The 23774-nt window shown below is 52.0% G+C and overlaps 2 protein-coding genes across 3 annotated transcripts in view; one reads left to right on the top strand and one right to left on the bottom strand.

The window, feature by feature from the left end:
- Positions 1-23774, top strand: part of LOC123761547 (glutamyl aminopeptidase) — a 705879-nt gene that overhangs the window by 117920 nt on the left and 564185 nt on the right. The gene's annotated exons all lie outside the window — the stretch shown is intronic.
- On the bottom strand, positions 13140-22922 carry LOC138368016 (uncharacterized). Its single transcript, XM_069330310.1, has 4 exons — positions 22848-22922; positions 15429-17155; positions 14617-15279; positions 13140-14565 (listed from the first exon to the last, which is right to left on the bottom strand). Exons 1-4 carry the CDS (start codon positions 22920-22922, stop codon positions 13140-13142), a joined length of 3891 nt encoding a protein of 1296 aa, XP_069186411.1.

Genomic DNA, 23774 nt, shown 5'->3' with positions numbered 1-23774 from the left:
TACGTGACGACGCCCTAGGGGAGACGTCCTAAAATAGTTGGTGGTTCTATTTATGATTAAGGAATAAAGAGTTAAGCTATATTCTTGGTGTTGGAAATTATATTCAGTCCTAGTGAACACTTTTTTATTAAGTTTAAATACTAGACTGAGGTTTAAAAAGAGATAAGATATATAATATACGTCTTGTATGACGTCACGGAATACTCGTTCTCTTTTTCTTTAATGGGTAACTTATGTTATTGTGTGTCGGATTTCCGACTGCTAGCGCGTATGCCTGGGAACACCCATTGCATAGGTTCGAATCCTCATCACGGCTCTTACAGATGTTGATGTATCACGTTCGTGTCATTACTCCCAATGTAATAATAATAATAATAATTATTATTATTATTATTATTTATTCAGGTCAAAGTTCATTGTTACAAAATGAGTAATAAACATAAGGTTCTAGATATATATAGCTAGTATATACTAAGCCTAAAGCCACTAGATATAGCTAGTATATACTAAGCCTAAAGCCACTAGATACAGCTAACATATACTAAGCCTAAAGCCACTAGATACAGCTAACATATACTAAGCCTAAAGCCACTAGATACAGCTAGCATATACTAAGCCTAAAGCCACTAGATATAGCTAGTATATACTAAGCCTAAAGCCACTAGATATAGCTAGTATATACTAAGCCTAAAGCCACTAGATATAGCTAGTATATACTAAGCCTAAAGCCACTAGATACAGCTAGCATATACTAAGCCTAAAGCCACTAGAAATAGCTAGCATATACTAAGCCTAAAGCCACTAGATATAGCTAGTATATACTAAGCCTAAAGCCACTAGATATAGCTAGTATATACTAAGCCTAAAGCCACTAGATATAGCTAGTATATACTAAGCCTAAAGCCACTAGATATAGCTAGTATATACTAAGCCTAAAGCCACTAGATATAGCTAGTATATACTAAGCCTAAAGCCACTAGATATAGCTACTATATACTAAGCCTAAAGCCACTAGATATAGCTAGTATATACTAAGCCTAAAGCCACTAGATATAGCTAGTATATACTAAGCCTAAAGCCACTAGATATAGCTACTATATACTAAGCCTAAAGCCACTAGATATAGCTAGTATATACTAAGCCTAAAGCCACTAATATGCCCATCGTTTTGGACGAGGAATTATTATATACCTCTCTTGTATTTTAGCTATGGTTTATAAGTGTGATACTTTACTTATATGGTAAGTAACACATATTCTTAGAACAAGAATAGATGTTACGAAGCATTCTGCTTCAGGGTAAATCTGGCAATGCTGCAGTTCTGTTCCAATTTCTCTGTTTCACTCTTTATATCTTATCTCTCAAACTGTTTCCTATCTAGTTTCATTGACGTTATTTAATCTCTTATCTTTTCCTTCCAGTTCCCTTCCCTAACTTTCCCCTCCATCCCTCTTCCCACTTCTGCCATCCTCATACCTACAACCTCTCCACCACAGCCATCCTCATACCTACAACCTGTCCACCACAGCCATCCTCATACCTACAACCTGTCCACCACAGCCATCCTCATGCCTACAACCTGTCCACCACAGGCATCCTCATACCTACAACCTGTCCACCACAGCCATCCTCATACCTACAACCTGTCCACCACAGCCATCCTCATACCTACAACCTGTCCACCACAGGCATCCTCATACCTACAACCTCTCCACCACAGCCATCCTCATACCTACAACCTGTCCACCACAGCCATCCTCATACCTACAACCTCTCCACCACAGCCATCCTCATACCTAAAACCTGTCCACCACAGGCATCCTCATACCTACAACCTCTCCACCACAGCCATCCTCATACCTACAACCTGTCCACCACAGCCATCCTCATACCTACAACCTGTCCACCACAGCCATCCTCATGCCTACAACCTGTCCACCACAGGCATCCTCATACCTACAACCTGTCCACCACAGCCATCCTCATACCTACAACCTGTCCACCACAGCCATCCTCATACCTACAACCTGTCCACCACAGCCATCCTCATACCTACAACCTGTCCACCACAGGCATCCTCATACCTACAACCTGTCCACCTCAGCCATCCTCGTACCCACAACCTGTCCACCACAGCCATCCTCATACCTACAACCTGTCCACCACAACCATCCTCGTACCTACAACCTGTCCACCACAGCCATCCTCATACCTACAACCTGTCCACCACAGGCATCCTCGTACCCACAACCTGTCCACCACAGGCATCCTCATACCTACAACCTGTCCACCACAGGCATCCTCATACCTACAACCTGTCCACCACAGCCATCCTCGTACCTACAACCTGTCCACCACAGCCATCTTCGTACCTACAACCTGTCCACCACAGCCATCCTCATACCTACAACCTGTCCACCACAGCCATCCTCGTACCTACAACCTGTCCACCACAGGCATCCTCATACCTACAACCTGTCCACCACAGCCATCCTCGTACCTACAACCTGTCCACCACAGCCATCCTCATACCTACAACCTGTCCACCACAGCCATCCTCGTACCTACAACCTGTCCACCACAGCCATCCTCATACCTACAACCTGTCCACCACAGCCATCCTCGTACCTACAACCTATTCTCTGCACAGTTTCCGGCGAGAAGGCGTTGAGTAGATCTCGGCACCACATGATATTTCAAGCTAAACTTGATAATATGCTACACTCACCTGAGGTCTATAGAAGAAGACCGAAATCTGATTATGCATCTTGGTTCTACAAGGTAGAACAAAATTTTTATGTGTACTATCAAAATATTATATATATATATATATATATATATATATATATATATATATATATATATATATATATATATATATATATATATATATATATATATATAGGGGTACCACCACTGGTTTAATTAAAGGGACCCACATCCTCGAAGAAGAAAATAAATAGTGTTCAGAGAAGACCTTGTGGATTCTCACTGAATACTTTAATCTTTTCCTCTCCTACCACCTCTATTATTTTTTATTTTTTTTTTATTTGATTTTATTGCAATGCTACAGTTTACAGAAAACACACACTTATATAACAATATAACAATATACCAATCAGTGTTCGAAGACCTCGTCCAGTTCCTCGGGGGTCGGGTGCGTACCCAAGATACAACACGCATTTCCCCTCTGAACAGCGACACTGAGGCGCTGGAACATAAAACTGGCCGCTCTTGGGTCTCTAGTCTTCCCAATGAGTTCCTCGCCCAGCTCCTTCAGGAACTTAAGTGCACATTTACCCCAGGCGCCCAGAGTCTCAGAGCCTATTGGCACGAACCTGTAACAACGTTCTAGGTCCCTGTACTTGTTAGTTTTCTGGGTCTCCCTGAAGGTGGCCGCCCCGCCTCCCTCAGCTGCGCTGTAAGGTAGATAGGTATCAGCCAATGTGGATGCACACGTGTAGTCCCACACGACCTGTTTACCTTCCCTCCACGGCTGCAGGGTGACTCCATCTGGGCGTTTTTGGCTGTTGTCAGGCCTGCACAACTGAGGTTCCCTTTGTGCTGGGCACCCAGCTGAAGCCAAACTTCTCTTGATGATGTCATTGACTGCTTCATGTCTGACAATCTTTCCCTGTGTCTTACGACAGATGAGACCATGGCTGCCGTATTGGTCTGCCCGTGCATGGCCGCAAATACACCGGTGCTCGGTGGAGATAGGGGCGGCAAGGCGCAGAGCAACACCAATACTTAGGGTCCGATGGTCCAGGCGGGTGCCCATGGCGGAATTAGGGACTGCCAACAGGAAGTCCCCGGCATGGGGAGCTTGCACAGCTAGAAGACGCGCTTTGTCCTTCCTGGAAGCTGCCTCCTGCAATGATGTGGCGATGTTCTCCACTATGGGGCTATCCCATTTGGACTGTTTGCAGTCATTTGGAAAAGTCGGTCGAGGATGAGAGTTGACAAGAGTGTCCCACTGACCGGCTCCTTCCGCGAATTTGGGATCATGAATCCCAATGAAGTCTCTTAGGTGTTCCGGTAGTATTTCCTTAACTAATTCACCTGTTGCACTGGTCGAGGATAAGAATGCCGGCAATGCTAACGGTGTCGCCTTGCGAATACCTATCCCCCCGAGTCTAACTGGGAGCGTTGCTTGGTCCCATTGGTCATCTTGCAGGGAGAGGTTTAACACTTTCACGGTTATTGACCTTAGGAGTGTGTCATATTCTGTTAATTTTGGGCTGTCGAAGGAGGGAGCACACCTTAGGAAATAGGTCAGTCTGGGCAAAGCCAGGCTCCTTGTGAGAAGGTACAGAGCATCGTGGGCGTCCAAAGCCCCTATTCTTCCCTCCATCCTCCTCAGGTCGTTCAGCTTTTCTTCGAGGACTACCTCAATGGCGCTCGAGCCCAGAGGTGCCCCTAGCAGCACACTGTCGGTGGGAGCGATCACTTGGGCTCCTGGCAATATGGTTCGCACTGCATCTATGGTTGGTTGGCTAGATGAGATGATTTCACACTTTAATGGGTTTAGGGTGAGTCCTAACTCCTCTCCCTTAGATTTCACCAGCTGTAGATCTTCTAGCAGGGACTCCTGTGTCCCTGCCAGGGTGCCATCGTCCAGGAACCAGATGTTGAGTTCGCTGGTCAACCTGCTTGTGACCTCTTTAACAGCCATGCAAAAAAGAAAAGGGGCAAGTGGGTCTCCCTGCTGGACACCTTCTGTAGAAACAACTTCATGTTCCCCAAACAGCAGCGTCGATTCCCTACTGTACCCTGCTGAGACGAAGGGGAGTAGAGAAGGAAAGCTTGTTCGAACTGCTTCCAGTACCACATCCCTTTTTACCTGGTTGAAGGCATTTTTAAAGTCTAATTTAATTAATGCCTTATTTTCTGGGAGGTGCTTGATATAGGCTCGTGCTGCATGAGCCGCTGCTTCACAGCCATGGGGGACACCAAAACCTAGTTGATGGGGTCGAAGCATCGTTGCACCGTCTATACTAACTTTTCTGACAGCTGCCCTAGCAACAAGGCGCCGAAGTGTGTTACCCACGGCAATGGGTCTGACTCCACCATCTTTCTTCTTGAGGGCACAAAGGGATATATATATATATATATATATATATATATATATATATATATATATATATATATATATATATATATAATATATATATATATATATATATATATATATATATATATATATATATATATATATATATATTGCCTCAGAGACACTTGGTGCCTGGGGTAAAAGTGCTGCTAGCTTTTTGAAGGAGTTGGGGTCTAAGCTAATCGAAACAACTAGAGACCCTAGAGCTGCCAGTTTTCTTTTTCAGCACCTTAGTGTGGCAATCCAGAGAGGAAATGCTCTCTGCATCCATGGTTCCTGCCCGCCATCTGAGGAGCTGGAGGAGCTGTTCAACTTGTGACAAGCAGCCTTGTACCCTGCATGTAATCAATATTGTAACTCGTTTTTTGTAATGACATTTTCAAATAAAGTTAGATAAATATACACACATACCAAAATAATTGGGGTGGTAGGAGAAGGAAATATCAGTGTTCATTGAGGATCCACAAGGTCTTCTCTGAGTACTCTTTATTTTCTTCTCCGAAGCTATGGGCCCCTATATATATATATATATATATATATATATATATATATATATATATATATATATATATATATATATATATATGTGTGTGTGTGTGTGTGTGTTTGTGTGTGTGTGTGTGTGTACATACAAAAACATGGGGGTGGTAGGAGAAGATAATATTAGTGTTCAGTTAGAAACCACAAGCTCTCTGAATACTTTTTATTTTCTTCTCCGAGGCTATGGGTCCCCACATTGGCACCAGAGGTGGTACCCTCACAAACTTTTATATATATATATATATATATATATATATATATATATATATATATATATATATATATATATATATATATATATATATATGTATTGCGGACTGCTGGGTCATGTGGGTTTATATTGGTGTATACTGGCAGCAGGTTTTCTTTCAAACATGTTTCATTGAATATGACCGCATATTCTGTATTTATTATTTTCTGGTTTAGGGCAGAAAGACATCATAAGAAGGAAAGTGAAACGCCATGCAACCTCTGAAGAGACAACTAACACAACACCAATACCCCCTATTAGACTATTTTACAGGAACTTCTTTTCCACAGCTCATAAAACGGAGGAAAGGGTCCTGAAAGATATTGTTAATAGAAACGTTATCCCTACAGACAAAAATCAGAGGATACAACTGACGATTTACTATAAAACCAGAAAAACGGCCAGCCTACTCATGAGAAACTCTCCAGACACAAAGCAGAACGCTTTGAAAGAGACCAACGTCGTCTATGCCTTCAAATGCCCACTTGGGGACTGTAAGCTCCAAAAAACCCAGTATATAGGCAAAACAACAACATCTCTTTCTAGGCGTTTAACGATGCATAAGCAACAGGGCTCCATTAAGGAACATATAATCTTTTCCCACAACCAAACCATCGCCAGAGAAATCCTAGTAAACAACACAGAAATCATCGATAGATACAGCGATAGCAGACGGCTTGACGTTTGCGAGGCACTGCACATTAAGAAGTCAACACCAGCAATCAACAGCCAATTAATGCACAACTATATTCTACCCACCTCAAGACTCCGCTCCAACATAGAAGCATCAAGAAATATGAACCAATAGGCTTTCTACAATCACTTCCATTTCAATACCCATTGTTTCGTGTTCTGCCTTGTGTTGATGAAATTAATACCCAATTAAATACCACCTCACCCCATCCACCTCACTCAAATGTAGATATAAACAAATCGGAGATATGTAAGTTCTATTCAGTTGTGTATGTGTAAAGTCTTTGAAAATGTAGTAAGTTTTACGAAACGCGCTCAAGTGTCGCGTCAGACTAGAAATAAAAATGAATTTTGGAGAATTGATTTTTGAATTAACTCCAACAGTGAAAAGAAATGTACGAAAGATTGAGAAATTTCGTGTTAGAATTATTAATCTTACTTTTTCGGTCATATTTAATAATATATGTCTACAGGAAAGACTGCTACCAAAATATACTAATATATATATATATATATATATATATATATATATATATATATATATATATATATATATATGATATTTTTATGGGATATATATATATATATGTTATTAATCAACCAATTAATCCATGGGATAACTGGGATCTATCAGTTGATTCTGTAAATGCACCCAAGAAAGATAGTGAACACTGTACACTATTACAACAGTTATCACTGTACAGCATCACTGAGAGTACTCAGGGTATGGGTAACGATGTGTATCAGTGCTATACCGACGGCTCTCTAGAAAAAGGTAGACGATGTATCAGATGTGCATGTAATATATTTAAACAATCTTACAATCTTACATACAGAAATGAATCGCGTCAATGACTGGGTAAGCACAACTCAAACCGAACTTGCAGGCATATACCTTGCCACTGAATTTTTAAAAGACAAAGGCAGTGAACTTATATACTGTGACTCGCAGAGTACACTCCTGGCATTGAACGCACACAGTAGTGACACCCAGAAAATAGTTAGTGATATTCGAATGAATGTTTTAGCTACTAAAGAAAACTGATTTAAAATTTAATTTCTATGGATACCATTCCATGTTGGCATCTCAAGGCATGACACTGTTGATATGCTTGCAAAGATAGCCTGAAATAGACCAGTAACAGAAACTAATTTGGATGTTTCATTAGCAGTAACAAAGATAATACTTATGCAAATATCTAATGAAAATCTCACCGACCTAACAAATTCTCAAAGACCTGAAAGTTGTAGCATTAAATATTATGATAGATATCGTGAGGAGACATTCACATATGGGACTAATAGAACAAGAACCCGGCAATGTGATGTTATAGTGGCCAGAATACGCCTGGGATATAGACGTATCTGGCAGCTTTCTCAAAACCCAAATATCTAGTACACAATGTGTCAACTTTGTAAAAAAGAAAACATGCACTCTCTTGAACATTATATTGTAGAATGTCCCATACTGAATGACTTTCGCCCCTCTGGGCTAAGGTATGCTGAACTCTGTAACTACTATATTAATACTGGAACACTTAATGATATATTGGAATTGTACCCTAGGTTGATAATGTAATGCATCAGTTATACAATGTATATATGTGATGTAACTATAAACTGAGCTTGTGAAAGCATCTAAATCACCTTCAGTGGTTAAGTTCTAAATAAGACACTACTTTATATAACACTTGTCTCACACTGTCAGAGTAGGAGAGACCAGCTCATCCTCCTGTTGTGGCAGTACTTAGCGTGACACTGAGCACCATAGTCTATATACCCACCTACAACGAAATTAGAAAGTAAAAATCATAACTATTGAATTGGACAAATCGGATGAAAAAATTTACTTGTGTTGCTTTGACAAACTAAACAAATCAAAGCTAACCTTCCTAGGCCTAATACACGATATCTCAGGCCTAATGTAGTACAGATGTGGGCTATACTAAGCCTAGAAATGTTTAAGTTTGTGTTTTAGCTTCATTTAATTTAAAAGAATTTCTTACTAGTCAGAATACTACTATCTAAAAGCTAAGTACGTACGAATTCTGACTATTGACGACCGTCACAATAGGTAAAGTGACGATCGATAAAGTTTACGTTAGGAGAAGGCGTGGGATGGTTTGCAGAGACATAAATGTATATGTGTATATATTTCGAGGTATATGTGTGTGTGGTCAGAACTAGTCAGAACTGCAGTTAACCTTAGTAAATGCACGTTAATGATGTTATGTAAAATACACCTCGAACAAGTCTGTGTATGTGGGTTAGATCAACATTTTATAAGCACTACAATAACTTACTGTGATTGTATGTTCAATAGATAAGAACAATATGTTGTGTGATGATGTTAATGTATATATGTCTCTCTCTCTCTCTCTCTCTCTCTCTCTCTCTCTCTCTCTCTCTCTCTCTCTCTCTCTCTCTCTCTCTCTCTCTCTCTCTCTCTCTCTCTCTCTTTCGCTCTCTCTCTCTCTCTGTCTCTCTCTCTCTGTCTCTCTCTCTCTCTCTCTCTCTCTCTGTCTCTCTCTCTCTCTCTCTTTCGCTCTCTCTCTCTCTCTCTCTGTCTCTCTCTCTCTCTCTCTCTGTCTCTCTCTCTCTCTCTCTCTGTCTCTCTCTCTCTCTCTCTCTCTCTCTCTCTCTCTCTCTCTCTCTCTCTCTCTCTCTCTCTCTCTCTCTCTCTCTCTCTCTGTCTCTCTCTGTCTCTCTCTGTCTCTCTCTCTCTCTCTCTCTCTCTGTCTCTCTCTGTCTCTCTCTGTCTCTCTCTCTCTCTCTCTCTCTCTCTCTCTCTCTCTCTCTCTCTCACTCTCTCTCTCTCTCTCTCTCTCTCTCTCTCTCTTTCTCTCTCTCTCTCTCTCTCTCTCTCTCTGCCTCCCTCCCCCTCAGTCTCCCTCCCACTCTGCCTCCCTCCGACTCTGCCTCCCTCCCACTCAGCCTCCCTCCCACTCTGCCTCCCTCCCACTCTGCCTCCCTCCCACTCAGCCTCCCTCCCACTCAGCCTCCCTCCCACGCTGCCTCCCTCCCACTCTGCCTCCCTCCCACTCTGCCTCCCTCCCATTCTGCCTCCCTCCGACTCTGCCTCCCTCCCACTCAGCCTCCCTCCCACTCAGCCTCCCTCCCACTCAGCCTCCCTCCCACTCAGCCTCCCTCCCACTCAGCCTCCCTCCCACTGTACAGCAACATTAAGCAACAAGCCATAACCAATGTGGTATTGGGAGAAGGGGTGACCTCCCCCACAACGGGCCAAACAACACCTCCACCCACCCATCAAGGGCCACCTCCCCCCACCCATCATGGGCCACCTCCCCCCCCATCATGTCAATCACTCTACCTCGGCTTGTTTACAAGGGTGTCAGCCGCTCGCTGGGTGAGATTAAGCAACTCAATTGGTCGTTGTTGAGGGGCGTAGCTCTGGCAATACCAGTGATGGGTGGACGCTGGCCTGGTGGACGCCTGAGTGGTGGACGCTGGCCTGGTGGACGCTGGCCTGGTGGACGCCTGAGTGGTGGACGCTGGCCTGGTTGGTGCTGTAGTGGTGGGCGCTGGCCTGGTGGACGCCTGAGTGGTGGACGCTGGCCTGGTGGACGCTGGCCTGGTGGACGCCTGAGTGGTGGACGCTGGCCTGGTGGACGCCTGAGTGGTGGACGCTGGCCTGGTTGGTGCTGTAGTGGTGGACGCTGGCCTGGTTGGTGCTGTAGTGGTGGACGCTGGCCTGGTTGGTGCTGTAGTGGTGGACGCTGGCCTGGTTGGTGGGAGTGTAGTTAGCTTGTACTGGCCAGTTGGAACTGTGGAGAGTGTAGTTAGAGTGTAGAGAGCAGTCTTTTTAGATTTACAACAATTCTTAAACTTATTATTGTTGCAAGTACTATGCAAGGGACGCTTATGAGCGACACTGGTCAGCAGTTAAGTGCCACGTCTTTATCTCCTCTCTTGTACACTGCCACCACATTTGTCCTCTTCCAGCAACTGGGTAACTCCTCAGCTTTAAGTGACTCATTATAGGTTAGTGCTAGAGGTCTGCTGAGGGCCTGCGCTGCTTCTTCTAATATCCATGGTGATACATTTGTATGTGATGTGTTGTGTGATTGTATTGTGTTATGTGTTGTGTTATGTGTTGTGTTGTGTGTTGTGTTGTTATGTATTGTGTTGTGTTATGTGTTGTGTTGTGTGTTGTGTTGTGTTGTGTGTTGTGTTGTGTGTTGTGTTGTGTTATGTGTTGTGTTGTGTGTTGTGTTGTGTGTTGTGTTGTGTTATGTGTTGTGTTATGTGTTGTGTTGTGTGTTGTGTTGTTATGTGTTGTGTTGTGTTATGTGTTGTGTTGTGTGTTGTGTTGTGTGTTGTGTTGTGTTATGTGTTGTGTTATGTGTTGTGTTGTGTGTTGTGTTGTTATGTGTTGTGTTGTGTTATGTGTTGTGTTGTGTGTTGTGTTGTGTTGTGTGTTGTGTTGTGTGTTGTGTTGTGTTATGTGTTGTGTTGTGTGTTGTGTTGTTATGTGTTGTGTTGTGTGTTGTGTTGTGTGTTGTGTTGTTATGTGTTGTGTTGTGTTGTGTGTTGTGTTGTGTTGTGTGTTGTGTTGTTATGTGTTGTGTTGTGTTATGTGTTGTGTTGTGTTGTTATGTGTTGTGTTGTGTTGTTATGTGTTGTGTTGTGTTGTGTGTTGTGTTATGTGTTGTGTTGTGTTATGTGTTGTGTTGTGTGTTGTGTTGTGTTGTGTGTTGTGTTGTTATGTGTTGTGTTGTTATGTGTTGTGTTGTTATGTGTTGTGTTGTTATGTGTTGTGTTGTGTTGTTATGTGTTGTGTTGTGTTGTTATGTGTTGTGTTGTTATGTGTTGTGTTGTTATGTGTTGTGTTGTGTTGTTATGTGTTGTGTTGTTATGTGTTGTGTTGTGTTGTTATGTGTTGTGTTGTTATGTGTTGTGTTGTTATGTGTTGTGTTGTGTTGTTATGTGTTGTGTTGTTATGTGTTGTGTTGTTATGTGTTGTGTTGTTATGTGTTGTGTTGTTATGTGTTGTGTTGTGTTGTTATGTGTTGTGTTGTTATGTGTTGTGTTGTTATGTGTTGTGATGTTATGTGTTGTGTTGTGTTGTTATGTGTTGTGTTGTTATGTGTTGTGTTGTTATGTGTTGTGTTGTTATGTGTTGTGTTGTTATGTGTTGTGTTGTGTTGTTATGTGTTGTGTTGTGTTGTTATGTGTTGTGATGTTATGTGTTGTGTTGTGTGTTGTGTTGTGTGTTGAGATGTGTTGTGTTGTGTTATGTGTTGTGTTGTGTTATGTGTTGTGTTGTGTGTTGTGTTGTGTGTTGAGATGTGTTGTGTTGTGTGTTGTGTTGTGTTGTTATGTATTGTGTTATGTGTTGCGTTGTGTTGTGTGTTGTGTTGTGTGTTGTGTGATGTGTTGTGTTGTGTGATGTGTTATGTTGCTATGTGTTGTGTTGTGTGATGTGTTGTGTGATGTGTTGTGTTGTGTGATGTGTTGTGTTGTGTGATGTGTTATGTTGCTATGTGTTGTGTTGTGTGATGTGTTGTGTTGTGTGATGTGTTGTGTTGTGTGATGTGTTGTGTGATGTGTTGTGTTGTGTGATGTGTTGTGTTGTGTGATGTGTTATGTTGCTATGTGTTGTGTTGTGTGATGTGTTGTGTTGTGTGATGTGTTGTGTTGTGTGATGTGTTGTGTTGTGTGATGTGTTGTGTGATGTGTTGTGTTGTGTGATGTGTTGTGTGATGTGTTGTGTGTTGTGTGATGTGTTGTGTTGTGTGATGTGTTATGTTGCTATGTGTTGTGTTGTGTGATGTGTTGTGTTGTGTGATGTGTTGTGTTGTGTGATGTGTTGTGTTGTGTGATGTGTTGTGTTGTGTGATGTGTTATGTTGCTATGTGTTGTGTGATGTGTTGTGTTGTGTTGTGTGATGTGTTGTGTTGTGTGATGTGTTATGTTGCTATGTGTTGTGTGATGTGTTGTGTTGTGTGATGTGTTGTGTTGTGTTGTGTGATGTGTTGTGTTGTGTGATGTGTTGTGTGATGTGTTGTGTTGTGTGATGTGTTGTGTGATGTGTTGTGTTGTGTGATGTGTTGTGTTGTGTGATGTGTTGTGTGATGTGTTGTGTTGTGTGATGTGTTGTGTGATGTGTTGTGTTGTGTGATGTGTTGTGTTGTGTGATGTGTTGTGTGATGTGTTGTGTTGTGTGATGTGTTGTGTTGTGTTGCTATGTGTTGTGTTGTGTGATGTGTTGTTCAGGCTTCAGGAGACAGGTTTGGTGTGATATCAACCCCTTCATCTTTCTCTCTGTCCGTTGCATGAAGAACTTCATCTCCTCCTCTGTATCCTGTGTCACGCCTCCTGTTTCCACCGCCTAGTTTCACTACTTTGCATTCACTCGGGTTGATCTTTAGTAACCATTTGCTGGACCATTCCATCAGTTTGTCTAGGTCCTCTTGTAGCCTCTTGATATTTCCTTCTGTCTTAATCCTCTTCAACATTTTTACACCACATCAAACATTGAGAGTAACGAGTCTATTTCCTCTGAGAGATCATTTTCATCAATCAGGTCCAAGGGCCTGTGTGGGACGCCACTGGTGACGCCTCTCCACTATCAGTATATACGGTGCTGCGGCCGGTGGGCTGCTGGAGGTGGGCTGCTGGAGGTGGGCTGCTGGAGGTGGGCTGCTGGAGGTGGGCCGCTGGAGGTGGGCCGCTGGAGGTGGGCCGCTGAAGGTGGGCTGCTGGAGGTGGGCTGCTGGAGGTGGGCCGCTGGAGGTGGGCCGCTGGAGGTGGGCCGCTGAAGGTGGGCTGCTGGAGGTGGGCTGCTGGAGGTGGGCCGCTGGAGGTGGGCCGCTGGAGGTGGGCCGCTGAAGGTGGGCTGCTGGAGGTGGGCTGCTGGAGGTGGGCTGCTGCAGGTGGGCTGCTGGAGGTGGGCTGCTGGAGGTGGGCTGCTGGACGTGGGCTGCTGGAGGTGGGCCGCTGGAGGTGGGCTGCTGCAGGTGGGCTGCTGCAGGTGGGCTGCTGCAGGTGGGCTGCTGGAGGTGGGCTGCTGGACGTGGGCTGCTGGAGGTGGGCCGCTGGAGGTGGGCTGCTGGAGGTGGGCCGCTGGAGGTGGGCTGCTGGAGGTGGGCCGCTGAAGGACGGCTGCTGGAGGTGGGCCGCTGGAAGTGGTCTGCTGGAGGTGGGCTGCTGCAGGTGGGCTGCTGGAGGTGGGCCGCTGGAGGTGGGCCGCTGGAGGTGGGCCGCTGAAGGTGGGCTGCTGGAGGTGGGCTGCTGGAGGTGGGCTGCTGGAGGTGGGCTGCTGGAGGTGGGCCGCTGGAGGTGGGCCGCTGGAGGTGGGCTGCTGGAGGTAGGCTGCTGGAGGTGGGCTGCTGAAGGTGGGCTGCTGGAGGTGGGCTGCTGGAGGTGGGCTGCTGGAGGTGGGCTGCTGGAGGTGGGCTGCGGGTGGTGGGCTGTGGGAGGTGGGCTGCTGGAGGCGGGCCGCTGGAGGTGGGCTGCTGGAGGTGGGCTGCGGGTGGTGGGCTGGGGGAGGTGGGGGTTGGTAGGCTGTGGGTGGTGGGCTGGGGGAGGTGGGTGTCGTGGGCTAGAAGAGGTGCGGGTGGTGGGCTGGGGGAGGTGGGTGTGGTGGGCTAGAAGAGGTGCGGGTGGTGGGCTGGGGGAGGTGGGCCGCTGGAGGTGGGCTGCTGGAGGTAGGCTGCTGGAGGTGGGCTGCTGGAGGTGGGCTGCTGGAGGTGGGATGCTGGAAGTGGGCTGCTGGAGGTGGGCTGCGGGTGGTGGGTTGCTGGAGGTGGGCTGCTGGAGGTGGGCTGTGGGAGTTGGGCTGCTGGAGGTGGGCCGCTCGAGGTGGGCTGCTGGAGGTGGGCCGCTTGAGGTGGGCTGCTGGAGGTGGGCTGCTGGAGGTGGGCTGTGGGAGTTGGGCTGCTGGAGGTGGGCCGCTCGAGGTGGGCTGCTGGAGGTGGGCCGCTTGAGGTGGGCTGCTGGAGGTGGGCTGCTGGAGGTGGGCTACTGGAGGTGGGCTGCTGGAGGTGGGCTGCTGGACGTGGGCTGCTGGAGGTGGGCCGCTGGAGGTGGGCTGCTGGAGGTGGGCTGCTGGAGGTGGGCCGCTGAAGGTGGACTGCTGGAGGTGGGCTGCTGGAGGTGGGCTGCTGCAGGTGGGCTGCTGGAGGTGGGCTGCTGGAGGTGGGCTGCTGGAGGTGGGCTGCTGGAGGTGGGCCGCTGGAGGTGGGCCGCTGGAGGTGGGCTGCTGGAGGTGGGCCGCTGAAGGTGGGCTGCTGGAGGTGGGCTGCTGGAGGTGGGCTGCTGGAGGTGGGCTGCGGGAGATGGGCCGCTGGAGGTGGGCCGCTGGATGTGGGCCGCTGGAGGTGGGCTGCGGGAGATGGGCCGCTGGAGGTGGGCTGCTGGAGGTGGGCTGCTGGGGGTGGGCCGCTGGAGGTGGGCTGCTGGAGGTGGGCTGCTGGAGGTGGGCTGCTGGAGGTGGGCTGCTGGAGGTGGGCCGCTGGAGGTGGGCCGCTGGAGGTGGGCCGCTGGAGGTGGGCTGCTGGAGGTGGGCTGCTGGAGGTGGGCTGCTGGAGGTGGGCTGCTGGAGGTGGGCCGCTGGAGGTGGGCCGCTAGAGGTGGGCTGCTGGAGGTGGGCTGCTGGAAGTGGGCTGCTGGAGGTTGGCTGCTGGAGGTGGGCTGCTGGAGGTGGGCTGCTTGAGGTGGGCTGCTGGAGGTGGGCTGCTGGAGGTGGGCTGCTGGAGGTGGGCTGCTGGAGGTGGGCCGCTGGAGGTGGGCTGCTGGAGGTGGGCCGCTGGAGGTGGGCTGCTGGAGGTGGGCTGCTGGAGGTGGGCTGCTGGAGGTGGGCTGCTGGACGTGGGCTGCTGGAGGTGGGCCGCTGGAGGTGGGCTGCTGGAGGTGGGCCGCTGGAGGTGGGCCGCTGGAGGTGGGCTGCTGGAGGTAGGCTGCTGGAGGTGGGCTGCTGGAGGTGGGCTGCTGGAGGTGGGCTGCTGGAGGTGGGCTGCTGGAGGTGGGCTGCTGGAGGTGGGCTGCGGGTGGTGGGCTGTGGGAGGTGGGCTGCTGGAGGCGGGCCGCTGGAGGTGGGCTGCTGGAGGTGGGCTGCGGGTGGTGGGCTGGGGGAGGTGGGGGTTGGTAGGCTGTGGGTGGTGGGCTGGGGGAGGTGGGTGTCGTGGGCTAGAAGAGGTGCGGGTGGTGGGCTGGGGGAGGTGGGTGTGGTGGGCTAGAAGAGGTGCGGGTGGTGGGCTGGGGGAGGTGGGCCGCTGGAGGTGGGCTGCTGGAGGTAGGCTGCTGGAGGTGGGCTGCTGGAGGTGGGCTGCTGGAGGTGGGATGCTGGAAGTGGGCTGCTGGAGGTGGGCTGCGGGTGGTGGGTTGCTGGAGGTGGGCTGCTGGAGGTGGGCTGTGGGAGTTGGGCTGCTGGAGGTGGGCCGCTCGAGGTGGGCTGCTGGAGGTGGGCCGCTTGAGGTGGGCTGCTGGAGGTGGGCTGCTGGAGGTGGGCTGTGGGAATTGGGCTGCTGGAGGTGGGCCGCTCGAGGTGGGCTGCTGGAGGTGGGCCGCTTGAGGTGGGCTGCTGGAGGTGGGCTGCTGGAGGTGGGCTGCTGGAGGTGGGCTGCTGAACGTGGGCTGCTGGAGGTGGGCCGCTGGAGGTGGGCTGCTGGAGGTGGGCTGCTGGAGGTGGGCCGCTGAAGGTGGACTGCTGGAGGTGGGCTGCTGGAGGTGGGCTGCTGCAGGTGGGCTGCTGGAGGTGGGCTGCTGGAGGTGGGCTGCTGGAGGTGGGCTGCTGGAGGTGGGCCGCTGGAGGTGGGCCGCTGGAGGTGGGCTGCTGGAGGTGGGCCGCTGAAGGTGGGCTGCTGGAGGTGGGCTGCTGGAGGTGGGCTGCTGGAGGTGGGCTGCGGGAGATGGGCCGCTGGAGGTGGGCCGCTGGATGTGGGCCGCTGGAGGTGGGCTGCGGGAGATGGGCCGCTGGAGGTGGGCTGCTGGAGGTGGGCTGCTGGAGGTAGGCCGCTGGAGGTGGGCTGCTGGAGGTGGGCTGCTGGAAGTGGGCTGCTGGAGGTGGGCTGCTGGAGGTGGGCTGCTGGACGTGGGCTGCTGGAAGTGGGCTGCTGGAGGTGGGCTGCTGGAGGTGGGCCGCTGGAGGTGGGCTGCTGGAGGTGGGCTGGGGGAGGTGGGCTGCTGGAGGTGGGCTGCTGGAGGTGGGCCGCTGCAGGTGGGCTGCTGGAGGTGGGGGTTGGTAGGCTGTGGGTGGTGGGCTGGGGGAGGTGGGTGTGGTGGGCAAGAAGAGGTGCGGATGGTGGGCTGGGGGAGGTGGGCCGCTGGAGGTGGGCCGCTGGAGGTGGGCTGCTGGAGGTGGGCTGCTGGAGGTGGGCTGCTGGAGGTGGGCTGCTGGAGGTGGGCTGCTGGAGGTGGGCTGCTGGAGGTGGGCTGCTGGAGGTGGGCTGCTGGAGGTGGGCTGCAGTAGGTGGGCAGCTGGAGGTGGGCTGCTGGAGGTGGGCTGCTGGAGGTGGGCTGCTGGAGGCGGGCCGCTGGAGGTGGGCTACGGGTGGTGGGCTGGGGGAGGTGGGGGTTGGTAGGCTGTGGGTGGTGGGCTGTAGGAGGTGGGTGTGGTGGGCTAGAAGAGGTGCGGGTGGTGGGCTGGGGGAGATGGGTGTAGTGGGCTGTGGGTGGTGGGCTGGGGAGGTGGGTGTGGTTGGCTGTGGGTGGTGGGCTGTGGGTGGTGGGCTGTGGGTGGTGGGCTGGGGGTGGTGGGCTGTGGGTGCTGAGCTATGGGTGGTGGGCTGCGGGTGGTGGGCTGGGGGTGGTGGACTGCGGGTGGTGGGCTGGGGGTGGTGGGCTGGAGGTGGTGGGCTGGGGGTGTTGGGCTGTTGGTAGTGGGCCGCGGGTGGTGGGCTGGGGTGGTGGGCTGGGGGTGGTGGGCTGTTGGTGGTGGGCTGGGGGTGATGGTCTGGGGGTGGTGGGCTGGGGGTGGTGGGCTGCGGGTGGTGGGCTGCGGGTGGTGGGCTGCGGGTGGTAGGCTGGGGGTGGTGGGCTGCGGGTGGTGGGCTGGGGGTGGTGGGCTGGGGGTGGTGGGCACGGGGTGGTGGGCTGGGGGTGGTGGGCTGTGGGTGGTGGGCTGCAGGTTGTGGGCTGGGGGTGGTGGGCTGGGGGTGGTGGGCTACGGGTGGTGGGCTGCGGGTGGTGGGCTGGGGGTGGTGGGCTGGGGGTGGTGGGCTGGGGGTGGTGGGCTGCGGGTAATGGGCTGCGGGTGGTGGGCTGGGGGTGGTGGGCTGGGGGTGGTGGGCTGGGAGTAATGGGCTGCGGGTGGTGGGCTGCGGGTGGTGGGCTGGGGGTGGTGGGCTGGAGGTGGTGGGCAGGGGGTGGTGGGCTGGGGGTGGTGGGCTGCGGGTGGTTGTGGGGGTGGTGGGCTGGGGGTGGTGGGCTGGGGGTGGTGGGCTGGGGGTGGTGGGCTGGGGGTGGTGGGCTGGGGTGGTGGGCTTTGGGTGGTGGGCTGGGGTGGTGGGCTGCGGGTTGTGGGCTGGGGGTGGTGGGCTGGGGGTGGTGGGCTGGGGGTGGTGGGCTGGGGGTGGTGGGCTGTGGATGGTGGGCTGGGGGTGGTGGGCTGGGGGTGGTAGGCTGGGGGTGGTGGGCTGGGGGTGGTGGGCTGCGGGTGGTGGGCTGGGGGTGGTGGGCTGTGGGTGGTGGGCTGGGGGTGGTGGGCTGTGGGTGGTGGGCTGCAGGTGGTGGGCTGGGGGTGGTGGGCTGCGGGTGGTGGGCTGGGGGTGGTGGGCTGGGGGTGGTGGGCCGGGGGTGGTGGGCCGGGGGTGGTGGGCTGCGGGTGGTGGGCCGGGGGTGGTGGGCTCCGGGTGGTGGGCCGGGGGTGGTGGGCTGCGGGTGGTGGGCCGGGGGTGGTGGGCAGGGGGTTGTGGGCTGGGAGTGGTGGGCCGCGGGTGGTGGGCCGCGTGTGGTGGGGCTGAGGGTGCTGCATGGGCTGCGGGTGGTGGGCTGCAGGTGGTGGGCTGGGGGTGGTGGGCTGCGGGTGGTGGGCTGGGGGTGGTGGGCTGCGGGTGGTGGGCTGCGGGTGGTGGGCCGCGGGTGGTGGGCTGCGGGTGGTGGGCTGCGGGTGGTGGGCTGGGGGTGGTGGGCTGCGGGTGGTGGCGCTGGGGGTGGTGGGCTGGGGGTGGTGGGGCTGGGGGTGGTGGGCTGCGGGTGGTGGGCTGGGGGTGGTGGGGCTGGGGGTGGTGGGCTGGGGGTGGTGGGCTGGGGGTGGTGAGCTGGGGGTGGTGGGCTGCGGGTGGTGGGCTGCGGGTGGTGGGCTGGGGGTGGTGGGCTGCGGGTGGTGGGGCTGGGGGTGGTGGGCTGCGGGTGGTGGGCTGCGGGTGGTGGGCCGCGGGTGGTGGGAAGGGACCGCTGGCGGCCCGTGTGATCCACTTGAACATTAAGTATCAAGGTCGCCCGGTGATTATTGGTTGGCCACCCAACTGTTGGGGTGAGAGAGGGGGGGGGGGGAGGGGGGGGGGTGAGAGAGGGTGGGTGAGAGAGGGGGGGTGAGAGAGGGGGGGGGGGTGAGAGAGGGTGGGTGATAGAGGGTGGGTGAGAGCGAGGGTGGGTGAAAGAGAGGGTGGGTGAGAGAGGGTGGGTGAGAGAGGGTGGGGTGAGAGAGGGGGGGTGAGAGAGGTTGGGGTAAGAGATGGTGGGTGAGAGAGGGTGGGTGAGAGAGGGGGGGGTGAGAGAGGGGGGGTGAGAGAGGGGGGGTGAGAGAGGGTGGGTGAGAGAGGGGGGTGAGAGAGGGGGGGTGAGAGAGGGTGGGTGAGAGAGAGGGTGGGTGAGAGATGGTGGGTGAGAGAGGGTGGGTGAGAGAGGGTGGGTGAGAGAGAGGGTGGGTGAGAGAGAGGGAGGGTGAGAGAGGGGGGTGAGAGAGGGTGGGTGAGAGAGGGGGGTGAGAGAGGGGGGGGTGAGAGAGGGTGGGTGAGAGAGAGGGTGGGTGAGAGAGGGGGGGGGGTGAGAGAGGGTGGGTGAGAGAGAGGGTGGGTGAGAGAGGGTGGGTGAGAGAGGGTGGGTGAGAGAGGGTGGGTGAGAGAGAGGGTGGGTGAGAGAGAGGGTGGGTGAGAGAGAGGGTGGGTGAGAGAGAGGGTGGGTGAGAGAGGGTGGGTGAGAGAGGGTGGGTGAGAGAGGGGGGGTGAGAGAGAGGGTGGGTGAGAGAGAGGGTGGGTGAGAGAGGGTGGGTGAGAGAGGGTGGGTGAGAGAGAGGGTGGGTGAGAGAGAGGGTGGGTGAGAGAGAGGGTGGGTGAGAGAGAGGGTGGGTGAGAGAGAGGGAGGGTGAGAGAGGGGGGTGAGAGAGGGTGGGTGAGAGAGGGGGGTGAGAGAGGGGGGGTGAGAGAGGGTGGGTGAGAGAGAGGGTGGGTGAGAGAGGGGGGGGTGAGAGAGGGTGGGTGAGAGAGAGGGTGGGTGAGAGAGGGTGGGTGAGAGAGGGTGGGTGAGAGAGGGGGGTGAGAGAGGGGGGGGTGAGAGAGGGTGGGTGAGAGAGAGGGTGGGTGAGAGAGGGGGGGGGTGAGAGAGGGTGGGTGAGAGAGAGGGTGGGTGAGAGAGAGGGTGGGTGAGAGAGAGGGTGGGTGAGAGAGGGTGGGTGAGAGAGGGGGGGTGAGAGAGGGTGGGTGAGAGAGGGTGGGGTGAGAGAGGGTGGGGTGAGAGAGGGTGGGTGAGAGAGGGTGGGTGAGAGAGGGTTGGTGAGAGAGGGTGGGTGAGAGAGAGGGGGGGTGAGAGAGAGGGTGGGTGAGAGAGGGTGGGTGAGAGAGGGTGGGTGAGAGAGGGGGGTGAGAGAGGGGGGGGTGAGAGAGGGTGGGTGAGAGAGAGGGTGGGTAAGAGAGGGGGGGGTGAGAGAGGGTGGGTGAGAGAGAGGGTGGGTGAGAGAGAGGGTGGGTGAGAGAGGGTGGGTGAGAGAGGGGGGGGTGAGAGAGGGTGGGTGAGAGAGAGGGTGGGTGAGAGAGAGGGTGGGTGAGAGAGGGGGGGTGAGAGAGGGTGGGTGAGAGAGGGTGGGTGAGAGAGGGGGGGTGAGAGAGAGGGTGGGTGAGAGAGGGTGGGTGAGAGAGAGGGGGGGTGAGAGAAAGGGAGGGTGACATTACTCAGGCGGAGGATGAGTATTAATGACTCATATGGTCTCTTCAGTAAGATTATGGCCAATGTGTTTAACAACTTTTTCTGTTCTGTTGAATCTTAGTGAGAATGTTCCAGTGGTCTGTTGTGGTTGTAACTGTGCACGTAGTTACAGTGTAACATATAGAGTATATAGCTTATATAGAGTATTAAGCGTATATAGAGTACATATATAGCATATATAGAGCACATACAGCATAGAGCATATAGCGTATAAAGAACACAGAGAGGGTACAGGCTATACACATGTGTAGGCCGTAGTGCAGGTCCCGGGGGTGGCATGCAGGGCGTGTGTAAACACAGCTTGATTGACTAGATAGATTAAATCACCAGGAGGTGCAGGGGCATGAATAGCCCGTAAGACGGGTTGAATACTTCCTCCTTAAGTACAGGAGATACCCCACCTTACCTTACCTAACCTACCTTATCTTACCTTACCTAACCTACCTTATCTTACCTTACCTAACCTACCTTATCTTACCTTACCTAATCTACCTTATCTTACCTTACCTAACCTGGGAGCCGGTCGGACGAGCTGACAGCACGCTGAACTTGTGATCCTGTGGTCCTGGGTTTGATCCCAGGCGCTGGCGAGAAACAATGGGCAGAGTTTCTTTCACCCTATGCCCCTGTTACCTAGCAGTAAAATAGGTACCTGGGTGTTAGTCAGCTGTCACGGGCTGCTTCCTGGGGGTGGAGGCCTGGTCGAGGACCGGGCCGCGGGGACACTGAAAAGCCCCGAAATCATCTCAAGATAACCTCAAGATAACTTACCTTATCTTACCTTACCTAACCTACCTTATCTTACCTTACCTAACCTACCTTATCTTACCTTACCTAACCTACCTTATCTTACCTTACCTAACCTACCTTATCTTACCTTACCTAACCTACCTTATCTTACCTTACCTAACCTACCTTATCTTACCTAACCTACCTAACCTTAGCTTACCAAACCTAACCTAACCTGTAGCGGTACCAGGCGGTACAGCTAGCATGGTACAGCCAGCACGGTACAGCTAGCACAGTACAGCCAGCACGGTACAACCAGCATGGTACAGCTAGCACGGTACAGCCGGCATGGTACAGCCAGCACGATACAGCCAGTACGGTACAGCCAGCATGGTACAGCTAGCACGGTACAGCTAGTACAGTATAGCCAGCACCGTACAGCCAGCACGGTACAGCTAGCACGGTACAGTCAGCACGGTACAGCTAGCACGGTACAGCCAGCACGGTACAGCCAGCACGGTACAGCCAGCACGGTACAGCCAGCACGATACAGAAAGTGTGTTAGGGCTTATCGAGGTTCCTCTGCGGTGAAGAGTGTATCAGGTGTAAGGAAAGTTGCCTAAACGTCTCGTCCTGCCCAGCGGGCCCGGAACCTTGTGATCCGACTGCAGTTCAAGTCGAATTACAAATCTCTACTCACTTAGTTGTACTAACCTAGTTGTGCTTGCTGGGGTTGAGCTTTGGCTCTTTGGTCCCGTCTCTCAACTGTCAATCAACTGGTGTACAGATTCCTGAGCCTACTGGGCTCTATCATATCTACATTTGAAACTGTGTATGGAGTAAGCCTCCACCACATCACTGCCTAATGCATTCCATCTGTTAACTACTCTGACACTTATAACGTTCTTTCTAATGTCTCTGTGAATCATTTGGGTACTAAATTTCCACCTGTGTCTCCGTGTTCGTGTTCCACCCGTGCTAAAGAGTTTGTCTTTGTCCACCCTGTCAATTCCCCTTAGAATTTTGTAGGTGGTTATAATGTCTCTACTTACTCCTCTGTTTTCCAGGGATGCGAGGTTCATCTCCCTTAGCCTTTCCTCGTAGCTCATACCTCTCAGTTCCGGGACGAGTCTGTTGGCATACCTCTGAATTTTCTCCAACCTTGTCTTGTGTTTAACTAGGTATGGACTCCAGGCTGGAGCTGCATACTCCAGGATTGGTCGTAAATAAGTGATATACAAGATCCTGAACGATTCTTTACACAAGTTTCTAAAGGCAGTTCTGATGTTGGCCAGTCTAGCATATGCCGCTGATGATATTCTTTTGATGTGGGCCTCTGGGGACAGGTTCGGTGTGATATCGATCCCCAGATCTTTCTCTCTATTTGACTCTTGCAGGATTTCACCTCCCAGATGGTACCTTGTGTTCAGCCTTCTGCTCCCTTCGTCTAATTTCATTACTTCGCACTTTCCTGAGTTGAACTTTAGTAGGCATTATTTAGACCATTCTACCAGTTTGTCCAGGTCGTCCTGTAGTCTCTGCTTATCTTCATGTGTCTTGATTCTTCTCATAATTTTTGCATCATCAGCAAAAACATTGAGAGGAATGAGTCTATTCCCTCTGGAAGGTCGTTTACATCTGTTAGAAACAGGGTGGGTCTAAGTACAGAGCCCTGTGGGACTCCGTTGGTGACTTCTCGCCACTCTGATGTCTCCCCTCCCCCACTGTTACTCGCTGTTACCTGTTGCTTAGATACTCCCTTATCCACTGGAGCACCTCACCTTTTACTCCTGTCTGTTGCTCTAACTTTTGTAATAGCCTTTTGTGAGGAACTGTGCCAAAGGCTTTCTGACAGTCCAAGAGAATGCAGTCTGCCCACCCTTCTCTTTCTTGACAAATTTGTGTTGCTTGGTCATAGATATATATTAAACCTGTGAGGCACGATTTACCATCTCTCAACCCATGTTGGTGGTGTATTACAAAGCTATTTCCCTCCAGATGCTCTACGAGCCTTTTTCTCACGATCTTCTCCTTCACCTTGCATGGTATACAAGTTAGGGAAGCTGGCCCATAGTTCAGTGTCTCTTGCCTGTCACCCTTTTTTTGGGGGGGACTACATTACCTGTCTTCCAGCTTTCCGGTAGATTTCCTGTTTCCAGTGACCTGTTATACACCATAGAGAGTGGCATACTTAGTGCTTCTGCACCTTCTTTTAGTATCCACGGTGAGATTCTGTCAGGCCCAACAGCCTTTGTCACATTCAGCTCCAACAGATTCCTTTTGACCTCATCACTGGTGAGGTCAACTTCCTCCAAGGTTACTTGGTTTGCCTCCTCCTCATTTAGT

This window comes from Procambarus clarkii, chromosome 24 (genome assembly GCF_040958095.1).
Source record: "Procambarus clarkii isolate CNS0578487 chromosome 24, FALCON_Pclarkii_2.0, whole genome shotgun sequence".
Classification (NCBI taxonomy): Eukaryota; Metazoa; Arthropoda; class Malacostraca; order Decapoda; family Cambaridae; genus Procambarus; species Procambarus clarkii.
Note: the sequence above shows the minus strand (reverse complement) of the source record. Positions and strands in the feature narration are given on the sequence as shown.

What these genes read in the sequence shown, in the direction of transcription:
- LOC138368016 (XM_069330310.1), bottom strand. Translation starts at nt 22,922, where the DNA reads ATGCCTACTAAAGTTCAACTCAGGAAAGTGCGAAGTAATGAAATTAGA. An exon ending in AGCAGAAGGCTGAACACAAG is followed by an intron (nt 17,156 to 22,847) that starts GTACCATCTGGG and finishes CACCTCCTACAG; the next exon opens with CCCACCACCCACAGCCTACC. An exon ending in GCCCACCTCCAGCAGCCCAC is followed by an intron (nt 14,566 to 14,616) that starts GTCCAGCAGCCC and finishes CACCTCCAGCAG; the next exon opens with CCCACCTCCAGCAGCCCACC.